Source organism: Castor canadensis, chromosome 6 (genome assembly GCF_047511655.1).
Source record: "Castor canadensis chromosome 6, mCasCan1.hap1v2, whole genome shotgun sequence".
Taxonomy (NCBI): Eukaryota; Metazoa; Chordata; class Mammalia; order Rodentia; family Castoridae; genus Castor; species Castor canadensis.
Genome location: NC_133391.1, coordinates 177418888 through 177445279, shown reverse-complemented (window position 1 = coordinate 177445279; position 26392 = coordinate 177418888). Strand labels below are relative to the sequence as shown.

Here is a 26392-nt window from a genome sequence, read left to right as displayed (position 1 = left end):
GGCGCGGCATCCCATCCTCTACCGGGCACGGCGTGGTGCGCAGGCGCGGCATCCCCCAACTCAACCCCAGGCGCTGCGTGGTGCGCAGGCGTAGTCAGGCGCAGGGACTGGTGGGACGGTGCAGACATGGCGGGGGTTGGGGCTGTGTCGCGGCTGCTCCGCACCCGGCGCTTGTCGTTGGTGGTTGGGGTGAGTTGGCGCCGCGAAATGGTGGGGCCGGGGAGAGGCGGGACGGTCCCGGGTAGAGCATAGTGGAGCGCATGCCGAGTCCCATGATCGCCGCCCCTGTCGGGCGGGACTAGGAAGCTTCTGGTCGGGAGCCGGCCGCTCTCTGGTGAAGGTCACGAGCCCGCGCTAGCCGGTCTCCCGGCGGCCCGCCTAGGCCTGGAGCGGCACCACCCAAGGTCACCGGGTGGGAGGGGCCGCGGGCCTGGCCTCCGGGACTCTGCGGAGGTCAATGGGTAGCGGGCGGGCAGGTGAAGGGCGAGTCAACGGTCTCCTTCTCCAGGGTAGTCGGTGGGAGCTGCTGGCAAATCTGCGTTTGGACACCTAGACTTTAAAAGTTAGGAGCTTTTATTTTAGGTTCTGTATGCTACCGTTTACGGTGACAAATTCAGCGTCAGTGTCCTAGCGTTTTATCTAAGCAAACCAAATTCGGAAGGTTTGGTTATTTAGATCTTTTAAATGAACTGGCCTACCCTCCTACTTAGTAATTTAATTACAAAGTAAAAGTTCCGATAGGAGCCAGGACATTTAACAATATTAACTTGTGTTATGCTCGTAAATATTACTGCAGTTTTCTCTTTTTTGAAATAGAGCTGTTAAAATTTATGTCCAATTAAATGTGAGAAGAACTAGTTAACAGCCATCCCTCCAACCCCAGAAGGCATTTTAAAAGCTTTAATCCTTGCTATGATTGGTGCTTACTGAGCAGAACCCTTTCCCACCACACACATATACCTTGGGCTCTCACAACACTGCAGGAAGTAGATTCATGGTCAGTGGGGCATTTAAGGGAAATAAATCACACGTTGGTAAGCTGTGATTGGAGCAGATAGTATGTACTCACCCGAGGCTGGTGCCCAGAGTTCTTCTGTAGACTAAATGACAAACGTTGATGTCTTTTATCTAGACCTGAGTAATCTATCTGCAAGTGAGAATAAAGTTCTGAGCAGGTAACAGGTCAGAGTCCATAACCTTGCCTTTCATAGGAGCTTGATTAGAAGCCATCTTTTTCAAACTTCAATTGAATCAGACATTAGCTGCCAGCATTTTACCTGTTTTGTCTTTTTGGATCTTTGCAGTGTCATTGGTTAGGTATTTGTAAACAGATGACAAGATAGTGATAGCAAAATTGTGTCCCAAGTGAGGCCTCCCTAAATAGGTTTTTGAGTTTTTGGGAAGTCTTTGTATCTGTACGAGGATAGCTCTGCCCCTATTATTGTTATTTAAGATTGGCTCTTTTCCTCAAAGAATTGGAGTTTACAAAGGAACAAGAATATCAGATTAGCAGAAAAAAGAGAAATATATGATGGCCAATTAAGAAATCTCTTTGCAAAGTAGATAAGTCCATAGAGAATTTTTCTTTATCTCATTTTGGTCAATTTTGTGGTGGTTTCAAGTTATTCTGTATTGCCACTTGCTTTCAGGTTATCAGCTTGCCATACTTCTCTTTTTGTCTTTTCATGGTTCCAGTGCACTAACAGAATTTGCAAACTGTTGTAAAGCAGTTTAATTCATAGGAAGAACAAAACCAAGGACCTAAGTAGTTGTTAATAGCTCACTTCCATGAAGTTTTCAAGTCCTCTAGGGCAAATATATAAAATGCTGTTCTAGAATAAGTCAGTTCTTTTTCTTTGAATGGATTGTCCTGAATATGTCTTAATGGTGTATCTAAAATTCACACTAATTAGGCTACTACAGGAATAATATCTTGCTTCTTGTGATTACTATAACACCAGTGACATTCAGTTCTGCATTCTACGTGATGTTTTTCCTAGTTCATTTGAGAAATTGTGACTTGGTTTTTATGTATAACCAGGATTTTAATCTTGGTTTGCAATCACTCAGATTTTTTCCATAGATCTTTGGATAGTGGGAAGGTATAGGATTTAGGGCCAGAGTCCCCCAACCTTCATTTTCTCTATGGGGCTAATGAGGACCATTTAAGGTAACCTCTGAAATTTTGGCTGTGCACTTGGGAAGCTTGTGCTCCATGTGAACTGTATTTTAAGCATCCCTATTTAAAAATTAATAAACATTAAAAAGTTGATGAAAATAATTGCACATAGTTCTAAAAAAAATGAGTAAATACAGAAAGGCTTATAAATAAATGTTTCATCAGTGGAAACAGTTCTGATTGTCTCATGTCCCCCTGGTGTTTACCTCCGTTTCTCTTAAGTTTGCTTTTCAATTTTAGACATCAGCTTCCTGCATGATAGAGAAGGGTGTAGTTCATTTTCCTTTTTCCTACTTCTCTTTCTGCTGCCCTTCTAGGATAAACCATTTTTAGGTCTTTGTTGGCTGGTTTTGTAATTGTGTAGGTTATACTTATGACTTAGTTTCTTGTTTGATGGTCTGGGTTTCTTGAGCTTACAGGGAGGTCTTTTGTCTCACAGAATTTTTTTTCCAGCCCCACAAGTCTTCTAAATTACAGAATACTTGAAAACATCTGTCCTTTCCTATCCTTTGATTGCTAAGTGTACTTTTTTCTTGAAACTGTTTTTCATGATACTTCCAAATCTCTTCCTTTTATCTTGGTATTCTAAAATAAAGTCAGCAGAATGGAGAACATATCCCATAACAGCTGACCAGTCTTAGTATGTGGAGAATGTTGTCTTTCAGATTGGGTAGTGATTTCACTACTAGTTTTTTGAGGAAATGTTTATAGGATGGGACTTTGGTGAGTTGAAGTTCACCAGGGAATGGCCTGGGCAGCCAGGCAGAGGGAACAGCTTGAGAGGGATAAGGGGTGACTCATAAGTGAGGGTGTGGCTAGAGCCTAGTAGGTGAAACTGGGGTCCTTTTGTGTAGAGTAAAGGGAGAAATAACGGTTTAATGCTAACAGCGTTTTCCAATTGTGAAAAGCAGTCTATTCCATGATAGAGATCTGATACACTGCTGAGTGCCTTTTCCACTGACCACAAGGCCTAAAGGACATTGAGGGCTACAGTATGGAAAGGGCAACTTTTTTTTCCAGCAAAAAATGCTTTATTATTAAACTTAACACATACAGTGACACAGTAGGGGTGTTTTTCCTGTTCTCCATTGAGTAATGCAGATTAAGACAGTTCAGAGCAATGTCAGAGGCAGTGAAACAAGCTTTATCCAGAAGAGGTTTTCCAGGAGTACCAAGTTAGGGGTTTGGGGGTGGGGACCTGAGACCTGAATCCTTATTCTTGGGTCTCCCTTCAGGGTTAAGTAGAGGGTCCTAGGTGAACTTTCTAGAAGAATGAGAGCAACTGGGTACAAAAAAAGGTTAACAATTTAGAAGGAAAATTTTGATTCATTCACCTTAACTTCTGTTTCTTCAAGACCCTAACACCATCTGTCTCTCAGCAGTGGCCTGCAACATTCCAAACACGAAGCCGTGGCTTTCACTTCACTGTTGGTGGGAGTAAAAGGGCATCTGCTAAAGTTTCAAATGCAGTAAGTCATTGCTTTTTGCTCCATTTTAAACACCTTTCTTGACTTAGAAGGGTGATAGTCTATACCAGTTCGTTTTAATATATTTGAGTATTGAACTTAATTAAAGAAAAAATTCTCTTGGGCCTCCATTGCATGCTAAAATTATTTTTAGTGTAATAATACTTAATTGTGAGGCAGGTGTGGTGGCACATATCTGTAATCCCAGCTACTCAAGAGGCAAGGACAGGAGGATCAGGATTCTAGGCCAGCATGGGCAAAGTTAGTATGAAACCCTATCTGAAAAACAAACTAAAAAGCACGGACTGCTTACGTGACTCAAGTGGTAGAACACAAGGCCATGATATCAATCCCCAATACCACACACACACAAAAAAAACCTTAATTGTGGTACAAACATAAACAGATACTAACCTTTTTTTTGCTTTTGCTTTTAGCTGTTAAAGTATCTATAGATTTAAGTATAAATCAAGTAAAGCAACAAAATAATAAGGTACAAGTGAACAATATTTGACAATATTGAACAAGATTGTGATGGATTGAACAAGATTGTGAAGATTGTGGTGGAATTCCTACTCAAAATAAGATCGTATATGGGGTATGGGTTCTTTTGTATTTAGTGTGCCTATTTGCCCTGTTGAAAAATGAAGTTTGCGTGCAAGTTCTTATGTCAGAAGCTGACAGTAGTCCTGAATAATGCTTGACACCTTCTCAGACCCCCTCAAGCATGGGCTTAAAATAGAGTTGTGTGGTCTGCACCTAGGTGAACTGGAACCTGGAAGGTGCTTATCTAAATGGAAGCACCATTATGCCATTTTTACAAGAATCGCAGCTCACAGTGGAGAAGCATTGTCTACACTACATTATAAGGTTAGGCTGTGTAAAACGGATAAGGATAGAGACAGAATATAAGTGACAACAACACTGGGAAAGAATCCATATTTACAGCAGCTGTGTTGTTGGTTTCTTCAGCCTCTACACTTCCTTGCTTTGGTAACAGAATTGACAGATTTGGGTCTTCATAGTTTTAAGCATTCTCAAAAGTGGATGTTTTGAGGGTGTGCCTCTTAAGTGTGCAGCATCTCAGCTAATGGTGGGTTTCCTTATCTATGGGACAGATCCTTTATGGCTCATACCTAGTTGTTGGTTCCTTGTCGCCCCCCATACCTTGACACCAAATGTGTGTGCTCAGCCTGGGTGAATAGGGGGTCCTCTGTGTATAGCAGCTGCCGGATATCTCTTCATTTTCTTCAGGCTAATCTGCTATAACTGTAGTCTTAAGACTGAATGCATGATTAAAAACTGAATTTCCTTTTCCAGATTTCTACGCAGTATCCAGTAGTGGATCATGAATTTGATGCAGTGGTGGTAGGTGCTGGAGGGGCAGGCTTGCGAGCAGCATTTGGCCTTTCTGAGGCAGGGTTTAATACCGCATGCCTTACAAAGCTTTTTCCTACCCGGTCACACACTGTTGCAGCACAGGTAAGAGAAAGACCCTTCATTGATGCTCTTGATGCCTACAGATCCTGCCCAATGAAACTCACTTACTCTCACTTTGGAGTCACTGCCTGGAGTCTCTTTACCAGGAACCTTGATGGGGCTGGACCCTCATTGTCACTCTCACACTTGGGTCTTCTGTCTCATGTTATACAAATTTACCCATTATGATTTGGTTTCCTCCAAATCATAATGTGCCTGCACAAAATGTGCCTGCACAGGCTAGGCTTATATTAGTCAGCTTTTTGTAATTCACAAAATAAGTATGATAATCAACTTAAAAGGAGGTAAGGTTTGGCCAGGCACCAGCGACTCAGGCCTGTAGTCCTAACTACTCAGGAGGCAGAGATCAGGAGGATTGCAGTTGAAGCCAGCTCTGGGCAAATAGTTCATGAGACCCTATCTTGAAAATACCCATCACAAAAAAGGGCTGGTGGAGTGGCTCAAGGTGTTGGCCCTGAGTTCAAACCCCAGTATGCAAAAAAAAAAAAAAAATCACAAAAGAAGAACTAGCAGAGTGACTCAAGTGTTAAGAGCACCTGCCTAACAAGCATGAGATGAGACTCTAACCCCAGTGCCCAACCCCCCCACCCAAAATGTAAGGTTTATTTTGGCTTGTGGTTCAGATATTTTAGTTCATGTTCACTTGATATGTTGCTTTGGGCCTGTGGCAGCACAGTACATCATGGTAAGAGCATTTGGTAGAGGAGGCTACTCGCCTCATGGCAATGAGGAAGCAGAAAAAAGGAAGAGAGGACTGGAATGCCAATATTCTCGAGGCCATACCCCCAATGACCTGACTTCCTTACCACTAGGCCCCACTTCGTGAAGGTTCCACCACCTCGCAATAGCACCATGAACTGGAGACCAAACCTTCAACAGATGGGCCTTTGGGGAATAGTCCAGGTCCACAGTGGCAACTGGTTAAGTTTGGGTGGCAATGAACTTTGATGATGGCATTGGTGTGCAGGATAAAAACCAGTGGATTTGAATGCTTTCAACTTAGAGAAGATAAGTAGGGTGAGGAAAAAAAGCAAGGTGGTTTTATAATTTTGTTTTTTTATTCTAGGCTCACTAGCACCAAGCTATATACAGGTAGCAAAGTCATGTTCCACCATCTTTCCTAGTATGTGGGTGTGTCTTTCTTCATAAAAACAGTAGGGAGTGTGGGGGCTTTCAGGAGCTCAGAAAGCCACTCTGATCCCTACTGTCACTGAGAACAGTGCTTCAGGCACTTAACTGCACAGGTGGCTTGTCTTACAGCTGTTTGTAAGCCAAAGAATAAATACACCTTTGTAGGAAGTCTACTTTGTAGGAAAAGTAGATATGAACAGATAATTCTTGCCACATTGTTAAGGTATTACAGTAGTAACGAAGGGAAAAGGTAGAGCTTGATTGAGTACTAGTTCTTAAGAATTAGCTAGAGGGGAATTTCAAAGAGAACTGGCAGCTCTCAGGAAACCAGTATCTGCAGCCCAGGTTTTCAATAGTAGGAACAGTGAAGTGATGGCCAGGATCAGTTATGCATGTGCTATGCTACATTTTTCTGTTATTTCAGGCTACCTTTCTGTGTTCTACTACTGTGGAACTTAACATTTGTTATCAGGAGGCTTTGCAAATGGAGGGGTTGGAGAAAGAGGGATAGAAAGTATCTGGGCAACTTTTATTGCCATAAATTTCTTAGGTCTATGCTAGTAACTCATCCTAACTGTTAAGTGGGGGCAACAGTTGGGAAAAGGAGAAGGAAGTTATAAGATGTGTGTATTTTCCATTGCTGTAACAAAATGCCCAAGGTGACGTACTGTGTAAAGAAAAGAGGTTTATTTAGCTCGTAGTTCAGGATGCTGAAAGTCCAAGATTGGGCAACCCGTGTATTTGACCTCTGGCAAGGGCTCCATTGGCCATATTACAATGTGGCAGATGGCATCGTGATGACAGCATGTGTGAGGGAGAGGTCATATAGCCAAGAAGGAAGCCTGATAGCAAGGGCCATTCTTGGTCTTTTACAAAAGCACTCTCCCAAGAACTAACAATCCCAAAGGTGTGCCCCCAGAGATGTAACATCCTCCTAAAGGTCCCATCACCTTTTAGTATCATCACACTAGGGACCACACCTCCAACACACAAACCCTTGGGGGACATAAATCATACCAGCATGCCTTTTGAAAAAGAGATTATATAAACAGGAGGAATTGAAATTTAAGTTGCAGAAGAGTGTGAGAGTAACTTGTCTCTGAACCTGCATATTTCATGACTCTGAGGGGCAAGATAGAGTGATGTCTACAAACAGCCAAAGGAAGTGGGATGCAGGGGTGTTTAACTCTGAATTTGGGGGTTAGTATGCGGTGGGAAGTACTTCTAGTCTTTAACACATGCCCACAAGTGCCACTAGAGACATTTTGTCACAAAATTCCCTAATTTGTTTAGTGCCTTTATGTTCCAACTTGTTAACAGGCAAGTTTAAGCTGGGTGCCATGGCTCACACCTATAATCCTAGCTACTCAGAAGGCAGAGATCAAGTTCTAAGCCAGCCTGGGCAAATAGTTTGTAAGACCCGTTGTTGAAAATACCCATCACAAAAAAGGGCTGACAGAGTGGCTTAAGGTGTAGGCCCTGAGTTCAAACTCCAATCCAAAAAAAAAAAATAGGCCAGTTTATATGCACCCTCTTTCCAGTCTTCCTGGTGGGCCTTGGATATCAGCTTCAACTCCATCACAGAGACAGATTAAATCACCCAACAAGTTAGGAGAAGAGGGAGTTGACCTAGCTTTGACCTGCCTTGCCGCCCCTCAACTCTCAAGGAAAGTCATCACACAAGGAGTTGACTTTCTCTAAGTTAAGTCCTGGGGGACGACAAGGATCAGGAAGTGTAGTGGGGATTTCAGTTAAATTGTGTAAACAGTGCATGGTGTTTCCAGGGAGGGATCAATGCTGCTCTGGGGAACATGGAAGAGGACAACTGGAGGTGGCATTTCTACGACACCGTGAAGGGCTCTGATTGGCTGGGGGACCAGGACGCCATCCACTACATGACAGAGCAGGCCCCTGCCTCTGTGATTGAGGTAATGAATTGGAAGCCCTTGGGTTCTTGTGAGCATGATCTGCTTCTAAAACAAAAGGAATCCTGGAAAAATAAGGAAGAGGGCTGGGGATGTGACTCAGTGGTAGAGCACTAGCCTAGCATGCGTAAGGCCCTGGAGTCCATCCCTAGCACCTCCAAAAAAGGAAAAAGATTGAGACAGATGTGATCAGCTAAAAGAATGACAATGAACGGAGCTAACAAGGTCAATATTTTCCTATAACTATTTAGTTCATTTAACAAGCAAACTTTCCTAAATCGTCAAATGTTTTTATGAAATATGTTAGCATGGTGTGTCAGATCTGTGCTAAAGTTGTTTGGTGAAAATCAGCCATCAGTGTCTTCACTCCTTTAAGGTAATAGGTTTTTGCTTGTTTGTTTTTGTGTTTCATAGCTAGAAAATTATGGCATGCCATTTAGCAGGACTGAAGATGGGAAGATTTATCAGCGTGCATTTGGTGGACAGAGCCTCAAGTTTGGGAAAGGTGGGCAGGCCCACCGGTGCTGCTGTGTGGCTGATCGGACAGGCCACTCGCTCTTGCACACCTTGTATGGAAGGGTGAGATTGCCATGGGGTTGTAAGAAATGGGACGCGGTTGGTCAGTTAGGCTTGTGGTGATGGTGGGAATGGCTTAGGTCAAGAGGGAGTCAGTTCTTGGGTGGCCTACATAGCAATAGAGAATAACTCTGCAAGACGTGTAGTAGTTAATGTGAAAGTATTGAACAGATATTGCGAAAAGCCTTCTTTAAGGCAATATGTTATTTGTCATATCTATTTGCATACCAGCTTGAACTTGTGGCCTGTCATACATGTCAAGTCTTGGAACAGAGCAAATATTTAGGGCTCTTTTACCATCTCTGAATTCTTAAACTGGTTAATTTGTTTTAAAATTTAACTTTAAAACTGGAGTAAGACTTGAGGGATAGCAGTCACTTGGATAATTGAGGCCCACTTACTTTACATTGTGTTGTCTTCGCATAGGTGAAGATAAGTGATTAATTTCCAAGTGTTAGGACATTAGTGGCTTCCCTGTGGCTGAGTACGTTGACAGGTGTGTGACAGGACCTGCCTGTCATGGAGTTGTCTCAGGAGCTGATCCAGGCTCCTGAGAGCCACGTGATTCACCACAGGGACTGTTAGATCCAGCCCAGGTGACATTATCCAGTGCTGACTGCTCTTAGGTATGGAAATGGGCTTATCTGTACTGCCCAGTCGGTCAGCTGCCAGCCCCACTTAGCCATTGCAGATGTGCTGGTATGACTGAGGAGACTGATGTTTTGTTTTATCTTGACTAATGAAATAGCCACATGTGCGTAGCATCTCTGGTCTGACCTGCTGCATTCTCTCCACTGGGTATGTTGTTGTGGGTTTGTGTTGTTTGTATGTTTTTTGTATACTGCCAAATACAGAATGCCTTTATGTCCTCTTGCACAAAGGCACTGATGGCCTGTCACTATTTCAAATTCCAGTAATCTCTTTATAGTTAACCTGTTCATTTGTTAACAGAACTGGATCAAGTCCCTTTACATGGTTTAGCCATTCACATTTTAATGATTTGTTGGTTTAACACTTATCCTAAATGCAGTTTAAAATGTGGAGTCTTTTTCTTGTAGTCTCTGCGATATGACACCAGCTATTTTGTGGAGTATTTTGCCTTGGATCTCCTAATGGAAAATGGGGAGTGCCATGGTGTCATTGCATTGTGCATAGAGGATGGGTCCATACATCGTATAAGAGCAAAGAACACTGTTATTGCTACCGGGTAGGAAGCTAACTTTTATTGTATCTCATTTCATTATAGAAAAGTTGAGTTTCAGACACTCTTTAATAAAAATGTGGGCATTACAGAAAAATGGTTTGGACATAGGCCTTGACATAACTCTGTGAAGGAGGTAGCCATTTCCAACCTTGGTGCCTCAGCTTAAAGAGGTGACGGGAATACACTGCACCTCAGTCACAGCCAAGGCAGTCACCTGGGCACAGCAAGCAACCTTGAAAATCATACAGCTTAACCCACCTGCTCTCAGGTGAGGAAACAGGGCTGGAGAGTCACATGGTGTTTTCTGGATATAACCTTTATTGCTGTCATAGTTACTGGCACACTGATTCCTGGAATAGAAAATTGTTATCTGTTCACATGATAAAAATAATTAAGTTTCACTTTATATGCTATCACTTTTACTATTTTAAAAATTAACTTTCTATACAGCAAAAACAGCAAAAGGAAAAAGCAGTCTACAAATTAGGAAGAGTTAATATTTAAAATATATAACGAATTCATACAAGTTGCAAAAAACCCAGACAACCCAATTAAAACATGGGCATAGAACCTGAATAGACTTTTTTCCAAAGAAAACACACAGGCCACAGGTTTACGAATAGGTGCTCAACATCACTTAACCGTTGAGGGAACTTACATCAAAACTACAAGGGAAGCTAGGCGCCAGTGGCTCATGCCTGTAATCCTAGCTACTTGGGAGGCTGAGATCAGATGATCGTGGTTCAAAGCCAGCCTGGGCAAATAGTTTGTGAGATCCTATCTTGAAAATACCCACCACAAGAAAGTGCTGGCAGAATTGTTCAAGTGGTAGCGCACCTGACAAGCAAGTGTAAGGTCCTGAGTTCAAACCCCAGTACCACCAAAAACCGCCCCCAAAAATACTAGACAATGTTACCTCATTCCTCCAAGAATGGTTAATGTCAAAATACAAGAGATAGCAAGTTTGATGAGTATGTAGACTGTTGATGCTAGTGTAAATCAGTCTGGGGGGCAGTTCCAGCAGTCCTACCACTGGGCACATATCCCAAAGAAGTAAAGCCAGCACATGGTGGAGATGTCTTCACACCCATTTTATTGAAATACTATTCACAATAGCCACGATATAGGATTGTATTAGTCAGACTTTGCATAGCTGTGATCAAACACCTGACAGAAACAACTGAAAGGAACAAAAATTTATTTTGGCTCACAGTTTCAAAATGTTCAGTCCAGGGTTACTTGGCGTCATGTGCTTGGGCAGAACATCATGGTGGCAGGAACACGTGGCAGAGGAGCTTCTTAACCTCATGGTAGACAGGAATTGGAGAGTAAAAGGGAGGACCCAGTTAGGCCCTACCCAAATTTTCCAGATTCTTCTAAAATAGCACCACAGGCTGGGGACCAAGCATTCAACATGAGCCTGTGGGAGACATTCAAACCATAACAGGGGTCAACCTACATGTACATAAAGAAAATGTGGAAAACCAGGAATATTATTCTGCCATTAGAAAGAAGAAAGTCCTCTCGTTTGTGACAGTGTGGATATACCTAAAGGTCACTGTCCTAAAGGAAATAGCCAGGCACAGAAAAATAAATATTGCGTGGTCTCACTTCTGAGTGGAATCTAAATAAATTCAAGCTCAGAAACACGATAATAGTAAAATGGGGGTTGCCAGGGGCTGGGGGAAGGGGTTGGTCAGAGGTACAACTTTGAGTCATAAGATGAGATCTAATTAATCAGCATGCTGGTAACATTCTGTTAGTAATAGTTACACTGTTAATAATAACTGCTAGTAACAGTAACACTGTTAGTAATAGTTACACTGCTAGTAATAGTAACACTAGACATTTGCCAAGAGTATAGGTCTTAAGCATCCGTGACACACATACATACAAAAAAATGGGATAATTATGTGAGGTTATGAATGTGCTAATTTGATTGTGATCAATTTCCAGTGTACACACATCTGGTCATGTGGGACATTGGACACCTTACATATGTGTAATTTTTATTTATCAATCATACCTCAGTAATCTGGGGGAGAGAGTAAGGAAACAAATCTATAAACATTTAAAAATTTTTCATTATAAAAATTATATATACTTAGGGAAATCCTCCAAATAGCACAGAGTACTAAGATACAAATAAACAACTGTTCTGTATCCCCTAGGCCCCCACATCCCAGGGAAGCATCATCAACAGGCAGTGTCAGATGTGGTGTGTGTGTGTGCACATGGAGTGGGTGTACATGCAGATGGAGCCTGAAAGATGATACCCCCAGGGCTGTGCTGTCTGTTTTGTGGTCCTGTAAGACAGGAGGTCCTTGCGTAGCTGCTGCATACTCACGATGTTCTCTTGTCTCCAGAGGTTATGGGCGAACCTACTTCAGCTGCACATCTGCCCATACCAGCACAGGGGATGGCACAGCCATGATTACCAGGGCTGGCTTGCCTTGTCAGGACTTAGAATTTGTTCAGTTCCACCCCACAGGTAGGATGGGGTACCTTGTCTCGTGCTGGGCTCCTTTGGGTTTTGCGTGCATGCTGTATCTAGTCAGTGTTCTCTGGTTTCTGGTACTAACACTTCTAATTATCAACTTCTCCTTCCTTGAGTCCTCTAAATTTTCCTGAGTTCCTCAGAGCAGGTTTTGTTTTCATGGGGGAACATCAGGCCCTCATGGTGGGAGGATGTAAAATTAAGACACAGCTATGACAGATGGGACTCCACCTGATGCTAAGGTTAAGTTAGTTTGGGAAGGAGCTAATGTGGTAGATTTGAGCTCTTCCTGGCCTTCAGTTAAGGATACAAATGTGGGGCTTTATGACAGAGAGAGTGAGAATGAAAATGAAAGGTATTTCTTGGTTTTTTAATAACTGTTGTTATCCACTAAAACGTCACTGAGCCTCTGGATTCTATTAGGTGCTGTGCTTAGAGCTGCATTTCTTAGGCTTCTTCACAATGTATGAGGAAAAAAACCACCCTAAAGAATATCACGGGAACTAGAAAACAAAAGCCTGGTTAAATGAAATAATTTGCATTTTTTTTGTTCTATTTACATTCTTTTAAAGAATGTGATTTTTTGATGTACTCAAGAAAATTGTAGCTTTCAGATCACATGTACTTATTTATTTACTTACTTGCCTCTTCTGGTAAAATTCAGTACTTGGCATTGTTTATTCATTACATTGAGAGTCACAGTCATGGTTAACAAGGCAGACTGCACCATAGTGCCTGGATTTGAATTTGGACTCTGCTGTCGCCAAGCTGTGTGACTTTAACAAGTTTCTAAGCTTTAACTTGCTTGTCTCTGAGCATGAGATGACAGTACCTAGAGCCATTGTAGAACTTGAGTGAATGTGTATGCAGCAAGTACAATATAGTAGTTGTCCTTGTTGGTTCCAAGCTGGTTATTCCTGACTAAAGTAGATACCATGATTTTATAGTACAAAATATGAAAATATGTTCAGAAATTGAAAGTCAAGACATTTAGCATACATGAGATTTAACCAGACTATGGACCTTCTTGTTGGGTGATGATGTTCTTCCTAGACTTGTTTTGCACTTTCCACTTTGTGAGTGCCATTTGTTATACTTTCTGGTATTCCTCAACTTCTTTGCTATATTCTGTTCTGAGTATAATGCACTTTGCATACATTTTCCTTTCCCCCTGCAAAAAAAATCTTAAAAAAGAATTAGGCGTTTGAAATATGTACCTAGCAATCATTTGCTTATAGTTGTTTAATGACCTGGCTTTTTGCAGGCATATATGGTGCTGGCTGTCTCATCACAGAAGGATGCCGCGGAGAGGGAGGTATTCTCATTAACAGTCAGGGTGAAAGGTTCATGGAGAGATATGCCCCTGTTGCAAAGGACCTGGCCTCCAGAGATGTCGTGTCTCGGTCCATGACTGTAGAGATCCGTGAAGGAAGGTCTGTGATTCACCTCTAGAGATGTGAGCACGTGCAGGCAGGCACCCCCAGATTCTCTTTTCTTGGCTTTCTGTTGGTCATATGTACATTTTAACATTGGGGCTGCTGTTGCTTCTGAGTTCCAGCACACCCCCAACCCTTGTCCTTGGGGGAAGGCACACAGGGCTAAAGTAAAGACCAACATTTTAAGGATCTTTTTTACATGGGTGTGGATGTGAAGAGGATGTGTGTGATAGGTACTCAGTATGGGGGGAGACACGCTGCCTGAAATCTACACATGTTTTCTAGGAGTTTGTCTTATATCATTTACTACTTACAAGTGTGTTGGTAACTTTCAGGGCCTGTGTATTACTTGCCCTCAATGAAACAATTTTAGGCTCCCAGTGCTGATCCTATTAATGAAGGACACTTATTAAACCTCTTTTGTGCAGCCCTTGGTAGGGTTAACACTGTTAAAAAAAAAAAAACAAGAAAGCTGAGTATGGTGGCACACACCTAATCCCAGCTACTCAGAAAGTGGAGGCAGGTGTTTTTGCCAGTCTTTGTCAACCTGGGCAAAGTTAGAGAAACCTTATCTCAAAGACAAAATAAAAAAAATAAAGGGCTGGGATGAGGCTCAAATAGTAGACTGCTTGCCTAGCAAATGCAGGCCCTGCATTCATTCCCAGGGTATTGAAATAAAAATGAGTCCGGTGGTTTTGAGGGGTGCTTAGCATAAGGAAATTTCTAATGCAGTGTGAGGCAGATGAGGGCAGGGATTTCTTGACTGTGGCCCAGCACAGTTGTCTTTGGAGCACTGTAGGTGCTTAAAATATACTTGATGAAGAGTGACCATAAAAGAAGGGGAAATTTTCCTCAGTATCTAAAAACATTGATGCTCACATGGCTTTGATTTGAGTTTGCATCACAGTTCTTTGCCTCATATTACAATCCTCCACTTGCAGAGGCTGTGGCCCTGAGAAAGATCATGTCTACCTGCAGTTGCATCACCTGCCCCCTGAGCAGCTGGCCACACGCCTGCCTGGCATTTCAGAGACAGCCATGATCTTCGCTGGCGTGGATGTCACCAAGGAGCCGATCCCTGTCCTCCCCACTGTGCATTACAACATGGGTGGGATTCCCACCAACTACAAAGGGCAGGTGATGGCACTGGGCCCACCTCACAACTGTCCCCTTAGATCTTAGAAGCAAAGACAGGCATTAAGTAGTTGTTCCTGGCAGGAGAGGGAAATTGGTTATATTAAGACTTTCTTGGTAATAACCAATAGTGTATCAATTCCCTCAGATATGTCAAGCAGTTTCTTCATTTTATAATTATTTTCCTATGCAATCTCAAGTTAATTTATGATGACTTTATAAATTGGTGATCATCATAATTGGTATCTGCGGTGGTATGCAGTTCATAAAAAGCTTAATAACCAGTCCTTTTGCTTTGGTTTCCTGGCTAGGGAAAGGGTTAGGAATTGCTACTCCCCCTTTATGGAGGAACAGTGAATGGAAAAATCTAAAATAACTCCTCCTTCCATTGGTGTTCCTGTACCTGTCATGTTCCTTATTAGTCTAAGCCAGGGCCACACTTCGGTCAAGTCAGATGACAAGTTGGGCTTTAACCTCAGACCTAGAGGTGATGTCATAGGAGTTGATGGGGAATCCTCTGATCTACTTGTAACAGTGAGTGTTCAGGGACAGAGGGAGACTGGGGATGTATTTAGAAGGCTTCCTCTGAGACAGAGCAAAGTCTTTACTTCCTCCCCCTCTACCTCAAGCATAGACAGCCAGTTTTGGGGGAGGAGACCTGGGGAGACAACAGACCCCTTTTAACGTCTCATCTGAAATCTTTCTCCAGGTGCTGAAGCATGTGAACGGCCAGGATCAGATCGTGCCTGGCCTATATGCCTGTGGCGAGGCTGCATGTGCTTCAGTACATGGTGCCAACCGGCTGGGGGCAAACTCCCTCTTGGACCTAGTAGTCTTTGGCCGGGCCTGTGCTCTGAGCATCACGGAGTCTTGCAGACCTGGTATGTGTTCTCAGCAAGCTGCCATGCTTTTTTAGGTAACAGGAGACTGCAGAGTCTTGATTTGTGGCTGAAAATTTGCCATAGTGATTGTAGAGGAAATCCTTTTTTTCCCCTAGAAGTGAGGAAACAAATCCAGAAATCATATGGAGGTGATACAGAGACTGGACTTGGGCAGGGTGGGGGTCTTGTTACTTAAGGTAAAGATTTTTTTGGTTAAATTTTTATATTTGCAATCATTATGTTCTGTTTTTAAAAGTCACTAATAGACAGTTATTTTGATGGAAGTTCATTATGCATTACAAATTGCTTATTTGTGCACTTCCTTTGGCAGCACATATCCTATAATTGGAATGATGCAGAGAAGATTAGCATGGCCCCTGAACGAGTATGACATGCAAATTCATAGTGTTCTATATTTAAAATAAATAGTAGGTACAAGTGAATATATAATTTCTTGGTACTTACAGAAAAGTATTAACCGGTTCTTAAAACAAAATATAAGCTGTTGTGTTTTGTTTTCTGGCAGTGCTAGGGATCAAACTTGAGGCCTAGTACATTCTAAACTAGTGCTCAACTGCTGAACTACATCTTTATTAATGAAGAGATGATGTAGGCAAACAGAACAGAGGGCTGGGTCACAGCCTCCCCTCCTCGGTGATAGAAAGGATTTCAGTTGATGTTTTCTTATGGTTGCTTAAAATAATGCATAGAAGAAAACATGCCATGCCCACGTGCTAGAGTGTGGGTCTAGTTATGTACACAGAGCAGGAGGTTACAGCAATCCAGCCATCCAGGAATCTCCCTGGTAGCTTTCTTGGAGTTGCTTGCTTAGAATACCAATGTTAAGAAGACATCTTGTGATGAGGATGATGGGCCCCCACCCATTCTGCCCATTACTCTTTGCAGGTGTTGACTATGGAGTGTCAGTTCTGTAGTTTTCACAAAGCATCTGCTTTCTGGGTGGGTTGTAGTGATGTCATGGAAACCAACACAGCCTTGACCCACTGGTTAAGTGTTTATAAGGAGGTGGGTGAAAGCATGAGGCCTTGAGTTCAAACTCCAGTCCTACAAACGAACCAAAAAAAAACCATAGATCATCAGAGGGTGGGTGCATCTTGACATTTCCCTGGATCAGGTCCTAGTGTAAGCCTTCATGTGTAGATGGTACCTGGTCCTTAGTCTCTGCTGACTGACTGCACAAGCAGGGTTCAGACCATCTTCTCTGACCCAGGGCGGGTGCTTGCCTCAGTTGGTAACACTGAACTTAGTAGTGAGGACTAGTACCACTTCTCTTAGAGAAAAGGGGAGAATTTCCCCTTTGAAAATGAGAAAAGGTTTTATAATAATACCTTCTATATCTACAACTGTGTGATCTATGAATACATTTTAAGACTTTTAAAACTCATTTCGAAAAGGAACAAATGGAAGGCAGCATATGTATGCTTCTGAAAAAGGCAACCTGGGGGAAGATGATGGACCACATTGGCCAGGCTGTGTCCCATTGTCAGTAGTGCTTAACTCGAGAAGTCCTTCTGTAAAAGCAGTAAAGTTCATTGTATCTTAATTAATACTTGAATTCCAATTTATTTATTTTTGTAGCACTGGGGATTGAACTCAGCAAGGCCTCATCCTTGCTAAACAGGCACTCTACTACTTGAGCTGCTCTGCTAGCCCTGCTTTAATTTTTTAATTGAAAAAATGTACCATTATGTCCCTCAAAATATTAATTTTCTAATATTTAAAAAGTTTAAGTCCAGCCAGGGGTTGGTGTCTTGTGCCCATAATCCTAGCTACTTCTGAGGCTGAGATCGGATTACCATTCAAGGTTAGCTCAGCTAATAGTTCATGGGACCTTCCCATCTCCAAAATAACCAGAGCAAAAATGGACTGGAGGTGTGGCTCAAGTGGTAGAGCACCTGCTTTGAAAGCTTGAAGCCCTGAGTTCAAACCCCAGTCCTACCAAAAGGAAAAAAGAAGTTTAAGTCCTATTATGTATCTTGATTATGGTAACGGTTACACAAATCCATATGAATGTTGAAATTTATAGAACCAAAACAAAAGCCAATTTTACTGAACAGTCTTTTTTTAAAAAAAATATTAAAAACAAGGAGCCAGGCATAGTGGTACACACCTGAATTCTCAGCACTCGGGAGGCTGAAGTCAGAAGGATTGTTAGTTCAAGGCCAGCTTGGGATACATAGCAAGACCCTGTCTTTTAAAAAAAGTAGGGGGGTAGGGGAGAACTAACAGAATGCCTTGAAGTATCAGCAGGACACACATGAGCCAGTGCCCTCATCCGTTGGAAAGAAGGTAATGGAAGCAGCTATTTGTGTTTTGTATTTCACATGAGAAAATGCTTTTTGAAAAATATACCAGCTAAAAATACTTTTTAAAATCCTCAAAACATCTGTTTAGAAAGTTGAGTTTTGTTGGTTTTGGGGGGGTTTTTTGTTGTTGTTTGTTTGTTTGTTTGTTTAGGGGGTAAGGGGCTTGGCAGTGGTGGGATTGAACCCAGTGCTTTGAGTGTACTAGGCAAGTGCTCTACTACTGAGCTGAATCCCTACTTTGAAAGTTGAAGTCTAGGTCAGAGGACACAGGAATTAGGACCAGCAGGTGACTACAAAGTATGCAGGGCAGCCACCTGTCCCTGCATGAAGATAGTTCAGTTGACCCCTTGGGTGAAGAACAACTTTCAGGAGGCTGTCTTATTTCCTTATTAGAGTAATAGCACCAAATCTATTTATACAAATTGCTTCTTTAATTTCAAACTTTATTTATTCAAGGGTTACTTATTGGGCACCCAGAAATTTTAACTCTGTATATGATCTTTAAAATTGTCTGCAGGTCAATAGCTGGGTCCTCAGATTCGGGGCGAAGACATTTTTCACTCAGGTTACTTGTGTATCTTCCAGATTACTGGAATAGCTGTGGTACAATTTGAGTGTCATTCAGAATCCATTTGGTTTTCCTAAATGTTTTTGAGAAGTTAAATTCCAGCTTTTTTTTTTTTTTAATAAAGGAGATAAAGTTCCTCCAATTAAGCCAAATGCTGGAGAAGAATCTGTCATGAATCTTGACAAATTGAGATTTGCTGATGGAAGCATCAGAACATCAGAACTGCGCCTCAGCATGCAGAAGGTAGGAGCAGACACCAGCCACAGCTGCCCTGCATGGGTGATTGGGGGTCAACACCAGAAGGACTTATTCCTTGCTGTCTTAGTGCATTTCTCTCACTGTAGAACACTGCAGGTGTGCAGTCCAGGGCAAAAACAGTGACTGCATGGCATGGGACACTGAGCCTGCTGTGGCACTCTGTGCTTGAGCCTGGTATCCATCTGCAGACCAACCTTAGCTGTCATGTGTGTAACAGGCAGAAAGGAAGTAACAGAGCAAGAGAAAATGAGCTCCAGTGCTCCTGGAAGCCAGCATACACACATGCCTACTTCTCATCACCCAGAAACTTAATTTTATCACCTTACCTAGCTAGCTTCCAGCAGCTCTGGAGATGTCTTCATATTGGGCCCATTGATGGGCCTAAACAAATCAGGAAGGGGCAGAGGGCATAGAAAATGACCTTTGACCGCTGAAGGATATGAAAGAATGTTTTACCAGTGTTTACCAAATTATTAAAATTTTTTTCATTTGTTCTTCTGAAAAACCATTAAGTGAAGGTGTACATCAGAAATAGACCTGTGTCCATGCCATGCTACAGCAAGGAGAGTGACAAGTAAGAAGAAAGACCATCCAACATATGGTGCCTGTACATTAGACAGGAAGCCAAAGGGGAACCCTACTTCTCAGTATACCAGAATGAACTTCAGCTTTGTTTCATAGCACATTTCTGATTAGCATAAACAATGTACTGTAAAAGGCACTTGACATCTGAGGAACTTAACGGAATAGTCAGAGGACCAGAATGTCCTTAAACAGCAAGGCCAAGCTGAGTCAGGCAGGTCAACAAAGGTTCCTAGGCCTCTCTCCCTCAACCTTATGACCTCCCACCTCTGCACTCACCACTGTGGACTCATCGATCCTGGTTATGTTTCAGAAACTTGCCAGGGATATAAAATGCTCCTCTTTAAATGATGTATGTGATTGATTTGTAATGAGATCAGTACATAATGAAAAGAAACATTTTTTAAAGCTTTAGTCAAAACTTCAATTGTAGCTGGGCGTGGAGGTACATGCCTGTAACCCTAGCACTCAGGAGGCTGAGACAGGAAGGTCTGGAGTTGAGTTCAGGGCACTGTCTCCAAAAAAAAAGTTTTCATAGTGTGAATTTCCTACTTTACCTATCTAATTTACATAAATCTTTTGTACAAAGTGAAATGAAATGCAAAAATAAAAGTCTAAAGATTTGAGAGTCTTTGCAGGCTGCTTCCATGGACTAAAAATTTACAGATGATAACCTTATTACAGTCGATGCAGAATCATGCTGCAGTGTTCCGTACTGGAAGCTTGCTGCAAGAAGGCTGTGAGAAAATCAGCCAGCTCTATGGAGACCTGAAGCACCTGAAGACATTTGACAGGGGTGAGCCAACAGCACAATCTGGGTATGCTGCCTTCTGTTGGTGGTGTGGTGTCTGTCCTGTGTATCTGTGACCTTGCTCCATACCTGCTGTCCACACAGCCCTTGCCTATGGCTTTGTAGTCAGACCAATAGCCCAGTGTGCTAGAGCCCACCGCAGCCCACAGCACCCCATCACTGGATCCTGCCTGCCTCTCATGGGTTCTTGTGTATCCCCAGGAATGGTCTGGAACACAGACCTGGTGGAGACCCTGGAGCTACAGAACTTACTGTTGTGCGCGCTGCAGACAATCTATGGTGCAGAAGCGCGGAAGGAGTCACGGGGTGCTCATGCCAGGGAAGATCATAAGGTATGCCTTTGAGATAGACTGCATGTACCTGGTGTTCTCCCACCTGCTGCTGCTCACCCCTACCTTGTGCTTTCACTCCATATTCCTCAAAAGTAAATCAAGGAAAATGCCTTTTGTTTTTCTCCTTTCATCTTTGTTCTCGCCATTTTTAGAGTCATTTGACCTTTTTCTTGGCTTTGGGTCAAAGTGTCAGTGAGTCATTAGCTCAGACCAGTCCTGAGGCGTGGAGAAGAGATCCTAGATCTAGCCCTAGTCATGTGTTTTTCAGGTGACTAATGTCTTTGCAGAGAACACGTGGGAATGAGCATGTGATGACAAAAGACACGGGGAAGGGCAGAGGTCAGGACAGTGTGAGCTGACAATGGGTGAATGGAAAAGTTGGCTAAGCAGGAGAAGTTTTAATTTATATATCAATCAATAGTTGTATTGACTTATCCTGCACTAATCAGATAGATGAAGACATAGACAAACGTATTGCTGTTATATGCCTAGGGCTGGGAGCTTCTCCAGGGTTGGGTGTTTGGGGCTGAGATGAACATGGCTTTGGATACGAGGTAGAATCTGCTTGCTCTGGACAAGCTCATCCTGTATTTACATATGTAGTGCTTGGGCTGTGCTGTAGCCCCATTGGCCCAAGTAAGGGGGCTCCCCTCTTTACATCCTCCCCTGTAAGCAGAAACAGCAATGTCTTTGGTTTTTATTTGAAGAGGCTTTCATTCATCTTACCCATTACCACACTCAAGATTTTCCTAATCAGCATTCAGCTTCTCTTTTAAGAGTTTGTGAAAATTTGAGCCAGGCTCCAGGGGCTCACACCTGTAATCCTAGCTACGAAGGAGGCAGAGATCAGGAAGATTGAAGTTTGAAGCCAGCCCAGGTAGATAATTTGTGAGACCCTATCTCAAAAAAACCCATCACAAAAAAGGACTGGTGAAGTGGCTCAAGGTATATGCCCTTGAGTTCAAACCCCAGTACCAAAAAAAATAAATAAAAAGTTTGTGAAAATTTTAAAATCATTGCTAAAAATTGAAACATTTTAAACAAAAAAGGCTGAAAGAAAAAAAATTAGGAAATTTCTCAGAATGCAGAGCAAAAAGAGAAAGTATTTGATGAACTATTAGGTGCACAAATGCTGCATCCATGATGTTGTAGAAGAAAACACAGAAATAAATAATTTGTACTCACACTGCTGGCTCTAAAAACCCACTGATCTTTGGTGGGTCCTAAACTGAGCGTGCCTGCCTCCTTGGGCTGATACTTTAATGTTTGCTGTGTTTCTGATTTCTTACTTCAGGTGCGAGTTGATGAGTACGATTACTCCAAGCCCATCCAGGGGCAGCAGAAGAGGCCATTTGGAGAGCACTGGAGGAAACACACCCTCTCGTGTGTGGACATCAAGACAGGGAAGGTAGGTGGGGCATATGTCTGCCCAGAGATGCACTGTAAGCTGCTTTGTAATCTAGTTTTTGGTGGTGACCACCTGGGGAGCAGCCCAGACCAACTGTTGACAGATCTGAGGTACCTTTGAAAAAAAAATTGCTGAATCAGGCTTCTTGCTAGAGACAACAATCCAGAGCCTTTGGTGGCTCAGGTTAGCTTTAATTCAGGGTCAGTTGGTATAGTGTAAGCAGGATAAAGGGGAACAGGGCAGGGATCAAGAGTCTGAGCCCTATGGCACGGAGGAGGTAGAGACTGTATTAGTTACTTTTGTGTCACTGTGACAAAATAGACAGAAACAGCTTAATGGAGGAAAGATTCTTTTTTGTTTCATGACTTCAGACAGTTCAGTCTATGGTCGCTTGGTTCCATGAACTTGGGCAGAGCATCACGGCAGCAGGAATGTGTAGCAGAGGACAGCTGTTCATCTCAGGGCAGATAGGAAGCAGAGAGAGAGAAAAGAGGATTGGGTATCTGGTATAACCTTCGAAGGCTCACTTCTAGTACTTCCTTCTACAAGGCTTCATCTTTGAAAGTTTCCGGCTGGGGACTAAGCATTCAAGACATGAGCCTGAAGAGAATAAATATTTACCCTCACAGCTTCACACATCACCTTTTCAGGGGCCTCTGCAGGGATCTTGACCCTACTTCACGTTGCCTGACCTCCCAGCCCTTCCTTTGAAATCTGGCTAGAAGCCTACATGACCCCATAACTCTTTCATTCTACATGCCTGCAAAGCCAGCATCATATGGATGACACCAAATTCTACCACCAGCTCCAGCAGTAGCTGGGCCCTTGGACCACAGCTTCAGCAGCCTGTGAATGCCTGAGTGACTAAATTAAAAAAAAAAAAAAAAACTTCTTGGGTTTCCCTGGGAAAGCAGAGTTCTCCAAGTAGCTCTCTTCTCAAGGGAAGGTCTTTCAAATTAGTTTACAGTTTTATACTGTGGGTAGGGTATGGCTAGTTACTGAGTTGCCCACCCTGTTGTCCTAGAAGAGTCCTTTTGTTTTGTGTTCCTCATGGTTCTCTGTAAACCTAGCTAAAAGCAGCCAGCAATAACCATGCCATGGCCTGGATGCTATGCTACTTGGAAATTTCTTCCACCAAATTAATTAGTCTATTGCTTTAAAATTCAACCTCAGTCAAACTCTGAGGACATGAACAAATACAGACAGATTTTTGCCAAAGTGTAACATGAATGGCCTCTCTCCGATTTCCAATAGAGGCCTCATTTCCACTTGCACCTTTATGAACCCAGTCTTTACCATACAGATTTCTGTTAATATTCCAGTGTTTTGAGCTCTCACTGGAATAACCCATTAAGCTCTATTACAAATACTGAGCCCATTTCAGCAGTCTTGGGCTTCTCTAGTCCACTTCTCCAAACTTCCAAATTCCTCCCATAAACCAGTTCCAAAGGCTTAAGACGCACATGGTCAGGTTTAGTCACAGCAATGACTGCACTTCTGTGGTATTAATTCTCTGTATTTGTTACTTTTGCATTATTGTGACAAAATACCTGACAAAAACAACTTAGGGGAAGAAAGGCTTATTTTGCTCACAGTTTCAAAGGGTTCAGTCCATGGTTGCTTGATCCCATGTACTTGGGCAGAATATTGTGGTGGCAGGAATATGTGGCAGAGGACAGCTGTTTACCTCATGACAGACAAGAAGCAGAGAAACAGGCACGGGGGACCATTTATAGCTGTCACCGTGGTCTGGTGGGAGCCCTGACAACATCCTGCTGAGGGAGTAGACTAGACATGAGACAAGGTAAGAAACTGACAGAGGTGTATTCAGCAAGCGAAGCAAAAGGAAAGACACCACTTCGTAGGCAAAATGCTGGCATATTGAAGAGACATACGGGGCCTTCTAACATCGAGAATTTATGTGCTAAAGTGGGCAGGGGGTTGGATAAGTAAGTACTCTCCTATTTTGAGCACTCAGTCATTCTTGTTAAAATGTTCTGACACTGTCAACCTGGCCCTGATACATTAAGTCTTGGACAGTTTTATTAAATCTAGATTAATGTCTGATTTTTTTTTTGTAAACATTTGTATAATCAAAGGAATCATATGTTTCTCTCAAGTGTTTTTCCTTTAAAATTTGCTTGCCTGGTTCTCAGAGTCCAGTAGTCACCTGAGCAAGGTCAAATATACCATATGTAGGTGTTTTTCTACATATGCTCCTACTCAGTAAGGGAGTATAAGACCAAAGAGAAAGGCATATGTGTTCCTAATCAAGTTATTTATTAATAAAGCATTTATCCTTAGTTCCTAGCTCTTGTTTCCCCATACCTTACTTTCCCTAATCTATCCTGACTCATAACCTTCTAAGGAACCCCATCCTGAACCCCAAGACCTACTTCCTCCTAAAATCTCCACAAATTTCCTCCCAAAGTAGCACCATCAACTAGGGGCCAAGTGTTCAAAACATGAGCCTCTGAGGAACAATTCATATTCGAACCATAATAGTGATGGGGGAGGGGCAGGAATACAGCCACTACCAGAAACCCACCTGGTGCCCAGGGAGCCAGAAGAAACCATTCCCCTCTTTGCCATTGTCTGGACCACCCAGAAGCAGCTTCAAAGGAGCCCCAAGATTATACTGCAGCCTTAGCATCCTGGCCCGCAGCGCAGCTGAGGAGGACCCAGCTGAAGTTATGACAGGCTGTGGTCACTAACGTATAATTAACCCCATTTGGCATTTCTCTGGGCATTAAGATTTAGAAATAAGTGAAGAGATAATACTAGAATCACTTACCTTTGTCTGCAGAAAAGGTGAACTCTTATCATTTTTGTATAGAAGCCTGGTGTCTTGAATTCAAGTAGTCATTTTCAGAATTTATTATGAAGGCTATTTTCCAGTATGTATAGAAGTCAAATTTCCACTCTGACCATAAGCCCATTTTTAATAGTGTTTGAAGTTTTCTTTTTGATTATAAAAAGTTGGAATAGCCAGGCACTGGTTGCTCACTCCTGTAATCCTAGCTACTTGGAGGTAGCAATCAGGAGGACCAAGATTCAAAGCAAACCCTGGGCAAATAGTTCTCAAGGCCCTATCTCAAAAAAACCCTTCACAAAAAAAGGTTGGCAGAGTGGCTCAAGGTGTAGGTCTTGAATTCAAACCCCAGCACCACAAGAAATATGGAAAGTACAAAAAGAATGAAACATTTATAAGTTCATTAATCAGAGAAGCCCATTATCATTTGAAGTGTTTCCTCTTAAGTTTTATGTATATGCGTACATATTAATGTATATAAATACTTTCAAGTAGGAAAAACTGAAAGTACATAGTTAATATGACAGTATGTACAGTGTAGCATGTGAGCATTTTTGTAAAGCATTAAGAATCTCGTTCAGTATTTTAATCGTTCTATTCCACTGTGTGGATTTTCCATAATTTATAGCCAGCTTATGGCTCCTTTGACATTAAGTTGACCTTTGTTAAGTTTTCCAATTGGTGACTCCTTTGTTGCTATGTTCCCATATCTATAAATGTACTTTGTTGGTTAAATTTTGGAGAAGTATGTAAGAGATGGCCCTTTATACATTCTTGTGTTCTTAACTCACTGCTCTTCTTTTCAAGGTCACTCTGGAGTACAGACCTGTCATAGACAAGACCTTGAATGAGACAGACTGTGCCACAGTTCCCCCCGCCATTCGCTCCTATTGATGGGACCCACAGTTTGCAGAACCAGCTTCTGTAATCATGTATCATAGCTCACACAGGCGTTCTGTCATACGGCCTTGGGAAAATTCTGTATTCCTGTCAACAAGTTCTCTTAATAGCCCAGTGACCAGTACTTAGCATGAGGGATGGCTACCCCTATGATTGTCCCTTCTTCATTCTTGTGAAGTAATAAAACCAGGCAAAATTCTTAAAGCATATGAGCAACATTTTATTTCCAAATCCATTTAAAACTGTGTACTGTTTGACATTAGGCACATCTGTTGAACTGAAATAGCAAATGTAATTATCTTCTTACTCTGTTCCATCAAAATCCAGAAAATGTTGTTTATTTTTAAAGAATTTTGTTGATGGCAAATGAAAAAAACTAACATTTCTTCCTTGTTCTTGGCAAATACTTTAATAGGTAAGCGTGTGTCCTAAAATGTTGAAATAACCAAACACTGAATGAAACTG

At 42.3% G+C, this 26392-nt stretch overlaps 1 protein-coding gene and 1 non-coding gene across 3 annotated transcripts; both read left to right on the top strand.

Moving 5' to 3' along the window:
• Window positions 1–31: 31 nt before the first annotated feature.
• On the top strand, window positions 32–26131 carry Sdha (succinate dehydrogenase complex flavoprotein subunit A). Of its 2 annotated transcripts, none has more exons than XM_020174786.2 (15): window positions 32–189; window positions 3562–3648; window positions 4966–5127; window positions 8061–8204; window positions 8616–8780; window positions 9836–9984; window positions 12348–12472; window positions 13743–13911; window positions 14856–15051; window positions 15758–15929; window positions 18949–19067; window positions 20349–20460; window positions 20677–20807; window positions 22102–22215; window positions 25835–26131. In XM_020174786.2, exons 1-15 carry the CDS (start codon window positions 127–129, stop codon window positions 25919–25921), a joined length of 1995 nt encoding a protein of 664 aa, XP_020030375.1. In that variant the 5' UTR covers window positions 32–126; the 3' UTR covers window positions 25922–26131. The 2 variants fall into 2 exon arrangements, with proteins under 2 accessions (XP_020030375.1, XP_020030374.1); XM_020174785.2 differs by having other exon boundaries at window positions 39–189; window positions 3559–3648.
• On the top strand, window positions 16243–16349 carry LOC141424429 (U6 spliceosomal RNA). The gene has a single exon (XR_012449363.1). It is a non-coding gene; the product is annotated as a U6 spliceosomal RNA (small nuclear RNA).
• Window positions 26132–26392: the final 261 nt, after the last annotated feature.